At 34.8% G+C, this 13934-nt stretch overlaps 2 protein-coding genes across 3 annotated transcripts; one reads left to right on the forward strand and one right to left on the reverse strand.

Annotated features, from left to right (window-relative positions):
• Positions 1–7415: 7415 nt before the first annotated feature.
• Positions 7416–10375, forward strand: LOC121746669 (protein MICROTUBULE BINDING PROTEIN 2C-like). 2 transcript variants are annotated; one of them, XM_042140581.1, is made up of 5 exons: positions 7416–7690; positions 7772–7855; positions 8466–8792; positions 9438–9656; positions 9920–10375. In XM_042140581.1, exons 1-5 carry the CDS (start codon positions 7484–7486, stop codon positions 10049–10051), a joined length of 969 nt encoding a protein of 322 aa, XP_041996515.1. In that variant the 5' UTR covers positions 7416–7483; the 3' UTR covers positions 10052–10375. The 2 variants fall into 2 exon arrangements, with proteins under 2 accessions (XP_041996515.1, XP_041996516.1); XM_042140582.1 differs by having other exon boundaries at positions 9941–10375.
• A 57-nt stretch (positions 10376–10432) lies between these two features.
• Positions 10433–11399, reverse strand: LOC121747881. Its single transcript, XM_042142023.1, has 4 exons — positions 11273–11399; positions 10983–11200; positions 10784–10893; positions 10433–10639 (listed from the first exon to the last, which is right to left on the reverse strand). The coding sequence occupies exons 1-4, from the start codon at positions 11352–11354 to the stop codon at positions 10555–10557; spliced, it is 495 nt and encodes a 164-aa protein (XP_041997957.1). The 5' UTR covers positions 11355–11399; the 3' UTR covers positions 10433–10554.
• Between the last annotated feature and the right edge of the window lie 2535 nt (positions 11400–13934).

Raw genomic sequence — 13934 nt, forward strand, 5'->3', positions numbered from 1 at the left:
AAATATAATATAGGTGGAGAAATTATCACACTTATAAAATGATATTTTTAGTTTTTAGTTGAGATATTGGGGAATTCATTAGGGGAAGAATATCATTAATTCATAGTCCTCGAGTAAAGTGAACATTATTGAATTACATTTGACCTTAGTAGGATTTAAAATGCTTTTCTTTTCTTTTCCCTGGTGATGGAACAGGAAATTTGTAAAAAGAACATCAACATATTTATATCATTAAAAAATGGAATATAATTAGACTAAATTAAAAGAGAGATAATATAGAGTCTCATTATTCACAATTCTAGTCTTAAAGATCGAACTAGAAACCAAATTAGAGTCCTTAGATCTAGATTTTAATGGATGAGATGACATGATGTAGTGAAAATTTTCGCATTCATTAGGTAGCCAAATTACTTCAACCGATGGTCATTTTTGTCAAATTATATTCATAGTTTACTACTTCATTCTAGTTGGTTTATTGCTCCATTCCATTACTTAATTACTTCATTATAGTAGTTAATTACTTCATTCCACTTTGAATATGAAATCATTTAAACTTTTTGCAAACTTTAAAGCGAATTGACTATATGGAGTGTTTTAAAAATGAAGTATTTTTTTCTTTATTATGATTTATTCGTATATCAATGTTGATGAAGTTATAACCCCACTAATAAAGTTATAACCTCACTTAATAAGAGAGTGAACTGAAGTAATAACGCACTTGAAGTTCAATGAAGTAAAAATCTATTTTGATGAAGTGATATACTTGTTGAATGATGTAGATGCACGTATGAATGAAGTAGGGATCACTCTTCCTCATTTGCTCCAGAATCATTTAGACTAATAACCTAATTGAATGAAGTGATGAAACTATTTGAATGAAGTAATAGAACATAAAAAATGAAGTAATGACCTAGTTAAATGAAGTAATATATAAAATTAAATAATGAAGTAATAACCTAGTTGAATGAACTAATAATCTAACTTAATGAAGTTATAGCCTAGTTGAATGAAGTAAAACCGAAATCTAAATAATGATGATTTCCACACTGCTATGCAGCTTCTTCATCTTCTCTACCACTGACAACAGCTCATCCAGCATCCTCTACCACCCATTCTCATGTGGGCTCATAACCTCATCAATTATCTCTTTCTACGTCTCCTTATTCATTACTTTTCCAATATTGAACATTAAGTGCAACGCCATATTATCCACCGTATCACCTCATTCTAGTAGGCTAGAATCCCTAGTTACTTTCTAAGAAAGTGTTTAATTTACGTTTTTGAAACTCCCTAGTTACTTTCTAAAAGTATATACTCCCTCTTCAGCAATTTTTTTCTTCAGATTATTTTTTTTTATCTTTTGTATTTTGTAATCTACTATCACTCCTGTACTTCTCTTCCCTCGCTATTTATCTATATTTTTCTTAGCCTCCCAAATTTTCTTCCCGTCGGTCTACCATGGGGTCGAAGGCGTGGGTCGGCGAGCAGAATATGTTGTTTCCGGCGGCACTTGTGGACCAGCGGTGGGGTCGGGTGGGGTCCGTCGTTTCTCGCCACGCACTGCGTAAACCCGCTTCCGAGCTCTGCAGCTCCGCTAGCTTCCAAATCATGCCGCTGTTGATCACCGCCTTCTTCCGCCGTAAAAGGAGGTTATTTAACTAATTTTACTGAGTGATACTCCCTCTATCCCACTTTAAAAAGTCCGATTGAAATATTGTATAAATGTTAATAGGCACGTTCCACTAAGCTTTTTTCTACTGACATTTTATTATAAAATTAAAATATAAAAGAAGCACTCACATTCCACTATTTTTTTAACTCAACTTTTCTTTATATTTTTTAAAATCTATGCCGAACTCAAATGAGACTTCTAAAATGGGACGGAGGGAGTATTATAATTTGTACACCGAAATATTAAAATATAACTAATAATTATGTAATCACAAATTTGAAAAAATAATTAAACTAAACTAAATCTATTTTGCTAATCGCATCAATGTAACCAAAAATTTGTGGTTAATTTTATTATTTCGAACTTTTACCAAAAAATTTTTTTATAAAAATTGGTCAATTACGCCTCAGAAAGTAAAATCTTATGCGAACCAACCTACAATTATATATACAAATAACTAATTTGTAGTAAATATAATTTCAATGAGAAATTTCGGAATATGAGTTTAAATTCGCTGACCTTTCGAGATAAGGGATTCAATTCGCCTACCTTTCGAAATATGGGTCCAAGACATGCGAATTTTTCGGAATAAGGGTTTTACACCTTTTTATATTTATTCTCTTCATTTTTCTTATTATTTCCCTTCCAATAATTATAGATTTACTAAACTATCCTTTAACCCATCTCTCAAAAATTTCATTTTACCTCTCTGTGTTACTAGATTTTCTGGAAACTAGCCCGGATTAATCGAGTTCATTGGTCTAAATGAAGAAAGGAACAGAATATTCAAATTCCAAATGGTACTGCTTAATGTGAACAAGTTGTATTTTATATTCCATCACAACCCTTTCTTTTCTCAATCAACTTAAAATCCAGTTTACAATGTTACATAGTATTGACAATGTGATGAAATACCATATGACTCTAATGTTGTTAATGTTAATGCAGCTTAACGTCAGTATATTTTATATGACCATTTACTGGATATTGATAGGAATTCATGCTTCTTAATTATGTGAAGTGAATCATCACTCTCTCGTGAGAATTTGAGAGAGAAGATTGACTTTTAAGAGTGGAGCGTAAATAGTTTGGAGGTAGGTAAACTGAACTTTTTGAGAAATGTGTTAAAGGATAGTTTAGTAAATCTATAATTATTGAAAGGGAAATAATAAGAAAAATGAAAAGAATAAATATAAAAAGGTGTAAAACCCTTATTCCGAAAAATAAGCATGTGTCGGACCCATATTTCGAAAGGTAAGCGAATTGAATCTCTTATCTCGAAAGGTCAGCAAATTTAAACCCATATTCCGAAATTTCTCTAATTTCAATACATATAAAGTGACAAATATTTCACCATGAATAAGCGAATAATATTATAATTTAAACTAATACACAAAATCAAATAAACAATAGTAAAAATCTCAACAATATTAAAATTTTAATTTCGATATAAACAAACTAATATTTATTGATTTTTCTTAATTCATTTATGTGATTTCGAATATTATTTTCAATATACTATGTCTAAAGAATATAAATGTAATTGTTAGAATTATAAACATAACAGTGAAAGCAAAGAATGAGAAGAAGGGATGGCAGTCAGTTAATAATCGCGCAAAAGGAAAATACCCAAGTGATTGGTCAACCGTATTTTCGCTGCAATTTCTGCCATTTTTCCATATGCCATGTTACTGCTCTTGCATAAACATTCCATGTAATCTCATTTTTCATTTTTCATTTATGCATTTGTTTCATTTTTTTATTTAAGAAGTAAAGCGAAGCAAATTATGTAAATAAAGAAATAGTAGTAATATAACTTTGGATTCCTTTTAGTTAGTTATTCTTGGAAATGTTTTTAATTTCAAAATTCTTATCTATTTACATATTTAATATTAGTATTATATTTTCAATTACTTATTTATTATTATTGCAATTTTTAGAATACAGATAGTTCATTATTATGTTCTCTGTTTTGGTCCTAAAAACATTTAGTCTATATTTAAATGTTTCGTCAAAAGTTAATGTTCAACAACATTTTGGCCAAATTAAGATCAAATTGACAACCCACTAATCTAGTCAAAACGTTGTTGAACGTAACTTTTTCACGTTTCATATGGATCAAACAATATTATTTAAGATCAAAAGCTAATACAATTAACGTGTAGGACTAAAAAGTCTATTTCGAATAACTAACTATAAATGAACAATTTTGAATATTGGTCCAACAAAAAACCAAATATATATTCCAAAACTTCCATTCTTTCATCACAGGTGGTGATATGTGATTCGAGCAAGTTATTTTGTTTTCAGTTGTACATCTATACATATATAAAGGGGGAGTTTTGAGGGTATTTGTGGAATTATCATTTAAGCTTAAATATATAATTTAAATACTATAATCTAGACATTTAAGAATAAAAACTATTATATAGTTCAAAAGTAATAAGTTACTACCGTTACAATTTTATTTACTATATCAAAACTAATACTAATTCATAGTAGTAATAAGTTGATACGAATATTAACAATTTTATAGTATTAAATTTTCAATCTTTACTGCATGAGAAAGTGGGGTGGCAAATTCATCATTATGAATATAAAAATCTACAGTTTTTGGCTGTTACAAGAAGTGGAGGAGGGTGCATTCTATTTTCCATTATTATCATTATATTGTCATTTATGTTTTTTTCAAGATTCAAAGTTGTAAACACTATATATATGTGTGTGTATGCCTCGGGAGGTTTGAGAAAAGGCACCAAACAAAGAAAAAGAGTATTGTATTGTGGCATTTTTAGCGAAGACCTTCATTTTGAAGGAATTATCTATTTATCCATCCAATATGTAGTATTTTTTTGCTTTCCTTAATTCGCGTATCATTTTATGCATTTTTATATTTTGATTATTATGTTATTATATTTATTGCTGATGATGATTTTTGAATGTTTGGTATTTTTTAATATTTTATAGATTATTTTGATGATATATATTCGAGGTCTCATCACAAAATTGTTGCTAATGGTTATGGAAAGGTCAAATAAATGTATTTCCTATTAATTATTTTTTAGTGTTTAGACCAATAGTAATAATAATTGGTTTCTTGATTTGTTCATTTACTAATTGGTTTCTCGATTGTTCATTATTTTTTGATATCGGTAATTCGTCCATCACTCTATTCAATTTTATATTTTGGTTTGCATGTTATCAAGTATCATATTATATTTGTTGTTGACGATGATGTTGCTCTTTAGGTATCTTTTAATATATATTTATAGAATATTTTGATTACATATATTCAGAATTTTATCCCATAATCGTGGTTAATGATAAAATGAAGGTACTTATTGATTATTTTGGCTATTTAGACCAATAGTAGTAATAATTGGTCTTATAAACAAAATCTCCAAATAGATTTACAAGTGTAATGAAATAAAGATTCATTTTTTTCCCCTAGACTTTAATTTCAATCTATCATTATAAACATGCATACAAAATTCTCAAAAATATTAACAAGGCAGGATCTTCCTTTGATTGGAATAAATTTTTAAAATACTAAAAAATAATATTTTTTTAATGTGAAAATACTTAAATTCAACATATATCAAAATCATATTTTATGTTTAAATGTCCCACCATTGTTATAATTGAATTCACTAATTTAATCCAATTTGTTGTGAAATATAAAAATTCAAAAATATACTATACAATATTTATATTAAACCTAAAATTTATGTATCTAAGTACAGAATTTTCTTTATTAATAAATTTATTAAATGAGTTTAAACATATGATATAACTTGGTTTTGCACATGTCAATCATGCACCATTGCATATATATATCAATAATTTTTTGTTTTCTTTCATTAAACAATAAACTATATATCAAATCCAGATCTAAAACCCCAAAATAGAATAAGTGATCAACAAAGTAAAACTGAACTGAGCGGAGGAAGAATTTTATTGATATTTGGCTCATTTGTTGGTCATGATGAGTATATTTTACAGTTAAGGGTTTAGGATTTAGGTTTCAAGGTTTGAGTTTTTAGTGTATAGGGTCACTATATTGCAATGAAATGAATCTCGACTAGGAAGTGTCTCACCAGTGCAATATTAAATTATTGCAACGTAAATTTGCTCCTGCAGTTATAACTCAACGGTTAATTCATATTTTCACAGAATTAAAATACTTTTAAATTTTAAGTCTGATGTTTAAATGTCAATACAGTTTATTAAAATGTCAACACAAATATGTGTTCAAATTTTAATGTGATCGTATTGACATTTTTAAGAAAAGTTAGCATTTAAACGCACTCTTGTGGCTATGTGGGTTAATGTGATTGAAAAAATATAATCCAAAGTAAGAGGATGTCGAATATTCTTTTGTTTATCATTTCACAAATTTTATTTTGCATAATGAAATAAATATGAAGAAATTAAAATGACACGTGCATCGCACGGGCGTGATACTAGTTTGTACTAAAGGATAAGTAATTACTCCATATTTAAATTTAATGTTGCCATCTTCTTTTACAAATTGAGGTTGTTAACTGTTAAGCATGAATAGGACAATTTTAACTTTAGAAATTAAATGGTGTGCTGTGTAAAACCACTAACCTGAAGCCCAAGTATAAGAGGAAAGAGGAAATTCAATTGTAAAAGCAAGAGAAAGCCCAACAACAATAGTTTCGGACTCTGCAAGTTTGGATCCACAACATTTCGGTCTTAGTAGTAGTCCATTTAAAAATTTTATTATTAATTTTATTCACTAATATAATAATAATTATTATTTTTATACCATTTAAAAACTTACTTCGGATATTGCATCAATTAATTAATGTAGTTATTATATTATTTAGGTTTTTGGATTTAGTTGATTAATATCAAAATTCTAACAACTTCACTTCAAACACAATGTTTAAGTACTCCATATATATATATCAGAAATCATCATTATTGGAATATTACATTCAAGGATCATAATTCCCAATTCCTGTTACAATCAAACCGCCCCCCAAAAACACAAATTTGAATTGTATACTTTATTTTTGTAGTTAACGACTTAATGTTACTTAAATTTAAAGTAAATGAATAAAATATTTCCGCGGCCGTAATTATTTTCATAAAGTTTTGTACCTAGTGTTAGAGCATCCACAATAGCGGCGAGCGGACCGGCTAACGGATCTCCGGCGCTTGCCGAAACATTGTTACTGGCGAGCGCCATTTCGGTGAAAAAATCGGCGATGCGCTCGCCGGTCCGCTCGCCGCCATTGCAGGTTTCGGACCAGCGAGCGATCGACGAGCGAATTTTTTTTTAAATTTTCGAAACACTATATATACGCGACGGGGGCGACGGAGACGAGGAGTGAGGCGGAGGTCGGGTTTTTTTTTAAATAATGTAATTTTTTAAAATTAATGTATTTTTTTAATGTACTTTTTTTAAATTAATGTATTTTTTTAATGTACTTTTTAAATTTAAATAATATTATTGAATTTTTCGTATCTGTGTCGAAAATTTAATTCCGTATTTTATGTGATTGCCAATTATTTGTTTTATATAATTAGGTAGGTGGTTAGGCTATTGCTGGACTATTTGCTTGTTTGATGATGTGACAGGAGAATTTTTAATGTTGATGATGTGACATGAGAAGTTTGGGGCTGGGCTGGACTGGACTGGACTGGAGTGAAGCCATTGTGGATGCTATTAAAGAAATTCAAATTTCGGCCAGTCGATAAACCTCTACATAAATCCATTGCTGAGCCAGAGCTTCTTTAAATTAGAAGAAACTCAACATATCTACCTTGATTTCAAAATCAATGAAGGGGAGGATGTACGAATCTCAACAGCACCATTTGTTGAATTCGCATGACTTCGGTTTGGACCCCAAGTCATGGCTCTCCGGCGACGACCTCAGCCGCACGCTCTCCTCTCTCGCCGCCGCCGCCGCCACTGCCAATGGAGGCGTCGATCCGGTCCTCTTCAACGACCTCGTGGAGATGGTCCCACTCGTCCAGTCGTTCATTGTAACAAACCACGCTTATTTTCACTTCATTTTCCCTTTTTTTCGTTGCTGATATTTCTAATTTGAATTTTTGCAACTCTAGGATCAGAAATCGAATTCCACGTTCACGCGGCGGGGTTCTATGATCTACACAAAGACGCCTTCTAGAGAATCCCTCTATAAAAAGGTAAAACTCACTCTCTCTACATTGATTAATTTACAAATTGAATTGCATGTAAAGTGATGCAATTTCATATTTAGTTTGTATTCATCCAGTTTGAACTATGTATGATGTTGTTGGAGATGTTCAATCTAAGTAGTATTGATCTCTTTAAATGAATTTCCAAATACTTCACTAAATACAAGTTTGTTTGACTCGATTAGTGATTACCTAAAATTAGTAGTTTACCTACTTAACTAAGTAGAGTCTGTCATATTTTGTATAAATAAGCAACTTAGAGTACTTATGTGTATGTGAATGTGTTATCTATGCGATTTTAGCAGCTTCGATCCCTTTTAGTGCATCTGCATAGGTGCAGGTAATGTGTTGTAGGAGACTACTTAGGTTTTAGATGCAGTGCTTTTTGTGGCAGAAGAGTTAGTATACTAGTACTTAGTAGTGTAATGACTGATTTATGATAACCTTCATTCATCCAACTATACTTCTTGATGCTAGATGGTTGTGTGTGGGGTGGTGGAGTAGCAATAGGGGTGCTACTCTTTCACTATATTCACACTATGATTTTGCCTAACTAGTAAATCCTTTTGCTGATATTGATATTTGATATATGTTGCAGACAGTTGGAAGGAGTGCTACTCTTCCAACAAAAAAACACAGGGACCAGGGAGACAGGAATGCAGCCAACAGCCAAGACATAGAAGACTTATCAGTTTGCTCGAGAACATTGCTCTCTGAAAAGGAGAGAGAAGAACTGACGGCGTTGAGGGACCAAGTAGAGGAGCTAAAGAAGCAGTTATCAGAAAAGGATGGACTTTTGGAATCAGCAGAACTTGTAAAGAATGAGATAGCTTCGCTTCAGACAAAATATGAGGAACTTAAAAATGAGGCTGCAGAAAAGGAATCACTAATTAATTCCACTCAACTACAGCTTTCAGATGCAGAGGTATGGATATTATAAGTTGAAACTTGAAATGTTATTGTTAACAGATATATTGTGTTCTGGACCTTGCTGAGTTTATTTATTATGCTGGTTTTCCAAAGTATCCTTCAGTACAATATCTAGGATGACCATTCTTCACTCTGTTCTTTTTGGCTTTCGGATATACATCTAATCTTATATCCTGAAACATTGAACCTATTGGATAGCTCTAATAATTTCCAACCATATAAATGGACTTGAAAAGAATGACTAAAATTAGCAGCATATAAAGATGCTCTATCCTTCCCTGTTAGATGGTAAAATCAATTTTTTGATTTCTCACATAATATTCCTTTCTGATCTACATATTATTTCTATCCGCTTTTCACTCTTTGCATGATTGAGCTCTTTGGCTTTCATGATGATAGTAAGCATATTTTCTTACAGGAGTAAGATTGTTGAAAAAAACTAGTTTGACTTGACATCCTCAAATTGTATTTGTGAGCTCCTTCTAGGAAGCTGAATGTGATTGGGGTTAGCATTAACATCATAAAATGATCAATTGTGCTGTACCATGCTCCCAATCCATCTTTGTGACTCCAAACCTTCTGTAGCTATACTAACTAAGTTTATTAATTTATTTTAAATCTGGGGGAAATCTTTTTACAGGTTAAGCTTGCTGACAAACAAGCAGCTGTTGAAAATTTACAATGGGAGGTTACGACTTCCAACAAGAAAGTGGAGAGACTCCAGGGAGATCTAGACAAGGTGCAAGGGGAGCTATCATCTTTTATGCTATTTATCGAAGGCTTGACAAGGAATGATTCTTCCATATCTGCTGAAGATTATGATGATGTCCTTTATCCTAATGATCAAAATCATGACATAGTAAGTCAATTACCATTCAGAGGCAGCTATTTCTCCCCCCTCCCCCCTGAGGATTCTGAAGTTAACAAACAACTATGTTGCTCTTTGTATTACGCTTCCCCTCCTCCCCTCATTTCCCCAATTTTGGCTGGTTATGTGGCAAGCGATTGAGTCACATGTCTGTAGTTTATGATGCCCATTTCTGCTGTTAGCTACTGTACTGTCAGATATAAGCATAGGGATTTTTGCCATATCGATACACACTATCTCCTCTAAATTTGCAGGATCATGAAATGGATATGCAGGAACTGGAAGCTGCAAGGGCTGCTTATATCACTGCTGTGGCGGCTACAAAGGAATTGCAAAACGAAGAATCTATTTCTGCTGCCGCAAGAAAAAGGTTTCATCTGCAGTAATTAGTTCTGCAACAATCTTAGCAGCTTCTCTGAGGCATTGTTCTCTGAAACATATGTCTATAGCTTTTGCATGCCATGTTGCATAAAATGGTTGGAAGATCTTGATGTGGTGTGATATCTAAACGAGTGGTGATATTTATTTTGAATGGAGTCCTTCAGGTATTCCAGTAAACTGCGTTTCTGTACGTTGAGAATAGTACTGTAATGGTTTGTTAGTTCTCTCTCAAAATAGCATGCTTATCTAGTTGATGTGTCAGCTAAGAAGGTTGGCTGAAAAATTGAATTCCCAAATATATACTCACCCTTTTTGTGGTTATTGCAGAATTGATCATCTACTTGCAATAATGATTCCACTTTCAAATTAAGTATTTGCAAATAAACACCAATTCTTTACCATTCAAAAAAACTCTTTCCGATGTCTGATATTAAAAATTACATTATGGGGCAATAAAGCGCAGGGAAGTAAGCTTAATGCCTCATAAATCAAAATCCACAAACATAACTTAGAATGTAGAGCATCGTCTGTAGGTGTCCCGTTTTTCTTCCTTGGGCCTATGAAGGGGGCTTCCTATCCACTCCATTCCCACCCTGCAACATTCATTTTTTTGTTCAATATAAGAATAATTAATGCAATGCGTACGATGGATGCAAATACTTCAAATGTTATAATTTCATGGCATGCATGTATATGTATTATGACTTATGAGGGTTGTTAGATCAGTTTGGACTCACAGTGGGAAGGCAAAGGAGCTGGAGGTGCTGGTGTCTGATACACTAGAAGAATCACAAGACTCAAAAGAGGACTCCATTTTGCTTGCATTTGGCTGCTCATCAACTTCATTCTTCATCCCTCACAAATATTGATTACTACATATCAGTTTGAGCACTCAATCATGAAATGGAATAACTAATGGATGATGAAAGATCAGACCTTTGCAGTAATGGCGGTTGAGGTTGAGGTTGAGGTTGATCTCCTATCATTATTTAGAATCTCCCCATCTTCCCCGAAGCAAAACACTATGTAATCTTCCTCGGCAAAGAGTGGCTCAGCCTCTGCTGCCAGCCGCCGGCTGTTATTTGATGATGCCTTGTTTGCTTTCATGGCTGCAGCTTCATCGCTTGTGTTGGTGCCCACTTCTTCTTCTTCTGCTGAAGATGAAATCAGTATATATATTACTACTGCTAAATGAATTAAAATGAAAAAGCATTATCGATTCATACGTAAAGGTAGGCGGCAAGTATTGAAGCATGATGATACTAAGTCTCGGACTCTACATCGGTCCACCCTCGCCTCTGGCTTCATTCTTTACCACTTCACTGCGGCGGCGCTGGTGGTGTGGAAGTTAAAGGAGTGGAGGTGGAGAATATGAGTGGTGAAGAGAGAGGGTTATTGAAATTTTTAAATTTGAAAAACAAAGAGTTAATATAAATGAGGGGAAGTTATTGCGACCTTCAATTTCATGAGCAGTTATGATTTTCTTGAGCAAGACGTGGAGATTTACAAGGAAAAGACTGTAGTTGTGGCCTCTATTTCTATCAACTTAAGTGCGTCCACAATGGGACGGGACATCCAGACGGACTTCCCAAAAACACCTCTTGCCAAGTCATAAGGACCTCCCACTGCACTGCCACGTCATAAGGACATCCCACTGCACAATGACGGACATCCACAATAATAAAAATTCACATATTCACCAAATTAAACAATTTACGGAATTAAAATTTCGGCACGAATACGGAGAAAATGCAACCACTTTATTTTTTAAAAAATACATAATTATTTTTTTAAAAAATTACATAGTTAAAAAAAACAACCCCAAGCTTCGAATGAAATGAAGTTCAACGAACAGTATATATAGAGTTTTTAAAAAAATAATTACAAATCGGGACGTCTCACCTCCCGCACGTCCGGCGTGCCGGACGTCTCGCCTCCCGCACGTCCGGCGTGCCGGACGTCCGCACGGGACGTCCGCCATTGCTGATGCTCTATACACTCCAAAGCCTTAATACTCCACAAATACTATATCCAATCATTTAAAATAAAGTACACTACTCTAGTTATGAAAATTATGCACATCGTATCAAAAGGCCGCATATAAATAAATAGTTAGTAGTATCACGGCCAAAAATAACTATAACTACAATAAAATGCATAATTAATTTTGCGATTTCAAAATAATACTAGTTGTACTCCCTCCGTCCCATGCTACTCGCACTTTTCATTTTAGGCCGTAAATTTGGAATTGATTTTTTTGTGTAATTAAAAAAGAATTTTAGGTGTAATGAGACATCACTTAATAAAAGAGCTCTTAACTTAAACTAACATATTAATTAAATGCATTAATTCTAACTTAAATTATAAATAGTGTAAGGACTTTGTGACGAGCCGAAAAGCAAACGTGCGAGTAGCACGGGACGGAGGGAGTATTTCATAATTGTAGCAAATATTTTTCTATAATATCCAGATTTTGGATCCAAAAAATTCACGCATCATGTCGGTATGACGTGGCATCATTACTACGAATATTTCCACGTCAACTCTGATATGCCCAATAAGAGCATCCACAATAGCGCCTAGCGCACCGCCTAGCCGAGCGCCGGCGCTAGGCGGTGCGCTAGGCGAACTATTGCAGCCGCCTAGCCGATTTCGCGGAAAAAAACCGCCTAGCGCTCGGCAGTTCCGCGGCGCTAGGCGGTGCGCTAGGCGGTGCGCTAGGCGATCCGCTAGGCGCTATTGCAGCGTCCGGATCGCCTAGCGCACCGCCTAGCGTGAATTTTTAATTTTTTTTATTTCCGAAACACTATATATACGCGACTTGCCCGTCATTTTCATTCGCACCACTTGTATTAACGAGTACTCTCTCTATCTTAATTTCTGTACAAGATCAACACCTAGAAATGAGTAACGCCGGTGGTAGTGGTGGGAGTGGTGTGGATGCTGAGGAGTACGAGCGTATAATGAACGAAGCGCTAGAGGCCTATACGAACCGTGAGATTGATCAATGGATGCAGAGGGCCTTGCAGCCGGCGGTACCTCGACCTCGACCAGTGGTACACCGCCGAGCGGTGATTGATCGTGATCACGTAGCTACACATCAGCGCCTATACGAAGACTACTTCGCACATGAGCCGCGGTTCAATGCCAACCTTTTCAGACGCCGTTTTAGGATGCGCAGGTCCCTGTTTATGCGTATTGTTAACGGATTGGAGCAACGATATCTGTATTTCCGCTTTAGGCACGATGCGGCTGGCAGACCCGGCCACACTCCTATTCAAAAGTGCACTGCGGCAATCCGGCAGTTGGCCTACGGAGGCGCTGCAGACATGTAGGACGAGTACCTCCACATCGGTGAGACGACTGCCCTGGAGTGTATGAAGTATTTCTGTCAGGGCGTGATTGAAATATTCGGTGATCAGTACCTTCGAAGCCCTACCCCCGATGACTGTCGGGATCTGCTGCGGATGCACGGGGAACAGCATGGGTTCCCAGGGATGTTAGGCAGGAGTCGGCGCGCAAGGACGTGGAACGCGCATTTGGTGTGCTCCAGGCTTGATGGGCTGCAGTTAAGGGGCCAACGCGTTTGTGGCACGTCGACTGCATTGCTGATATAATGTACGCCTGTATAATCATGCACAACATGATTGTCGAAGATGAAGGTGGACAACTGACTGATTGGGCCAACGACGATAATGAAGCTGGTCCAAGCCACGGCGTAGCCGCCCCTAACGTACGGAGTGAGGTACCCCACGATGAAGACGACCGCCTCCAAGCACATGCCGACATGCGCCAAATGGAAGCTCATATTCGACTCCAAAAGGATTTAATTGAAGAGTTATGGGCGCGGAGGACTGCACGACGTTAGTTTTTTTTTAATTATGTAAT

This window comes from Salvia splendens, chromosome 9, assembly GCF_004379255.2.
Source record: "Salvia splendens isolate huo1 chromosome 9, SspV2, whole genome shotgun sequence".
Lineage (NCBI taxonomy): Eukaryota > Viridiplantae > Streptophyta > Magnoliopsida > Lamiales > Lamiaceae > Salvia > Salvia splendens.

Coding starts and splice junctions, on each gene's coding strand:
- LOC121746669 (XM_042140581.1), top strand. CDS start 7,484: ATGAAGGGGAGGATGTACGAATCTCAACAGCACCATTTGTTGAATTCG. Junction 7,691..7,771: donor CACTCGTCCAGTCGTTCATT/GTAACAAACCAC, acceptor TTGCAACTCTAG/GATCAGAAATCGAATTCCAC. Junction 7,856..8,465: donor GAGAATCCCTCTATAAAAAG/GTAAAACTCACT, acceptor TATATGTTGCAG/ACAGTTGGAAGGAGTGCTAC.
- LOC121747881 (XM_042142023.1), bottom strand. CDS start 11,354: ATGAAGCCAGAGGCGAGGGTGGACCGATGTAGAGTCCGAGACTTAGTA. Junction 10,894..10,982: donor CAACCGCCATTACTGCAAAG/GTCTGATCTTTC, acceptor TGAGGGATGAAG/AATGAAGTTGATGAGCAGCC. Junction 10,640..10,783: donor AGCTCCTTTGCCTTCCCACT/GTGAGTCCAAAC, acceptor TGAATGTTGCAG/GGTGGGAATGGAGTGGATAG.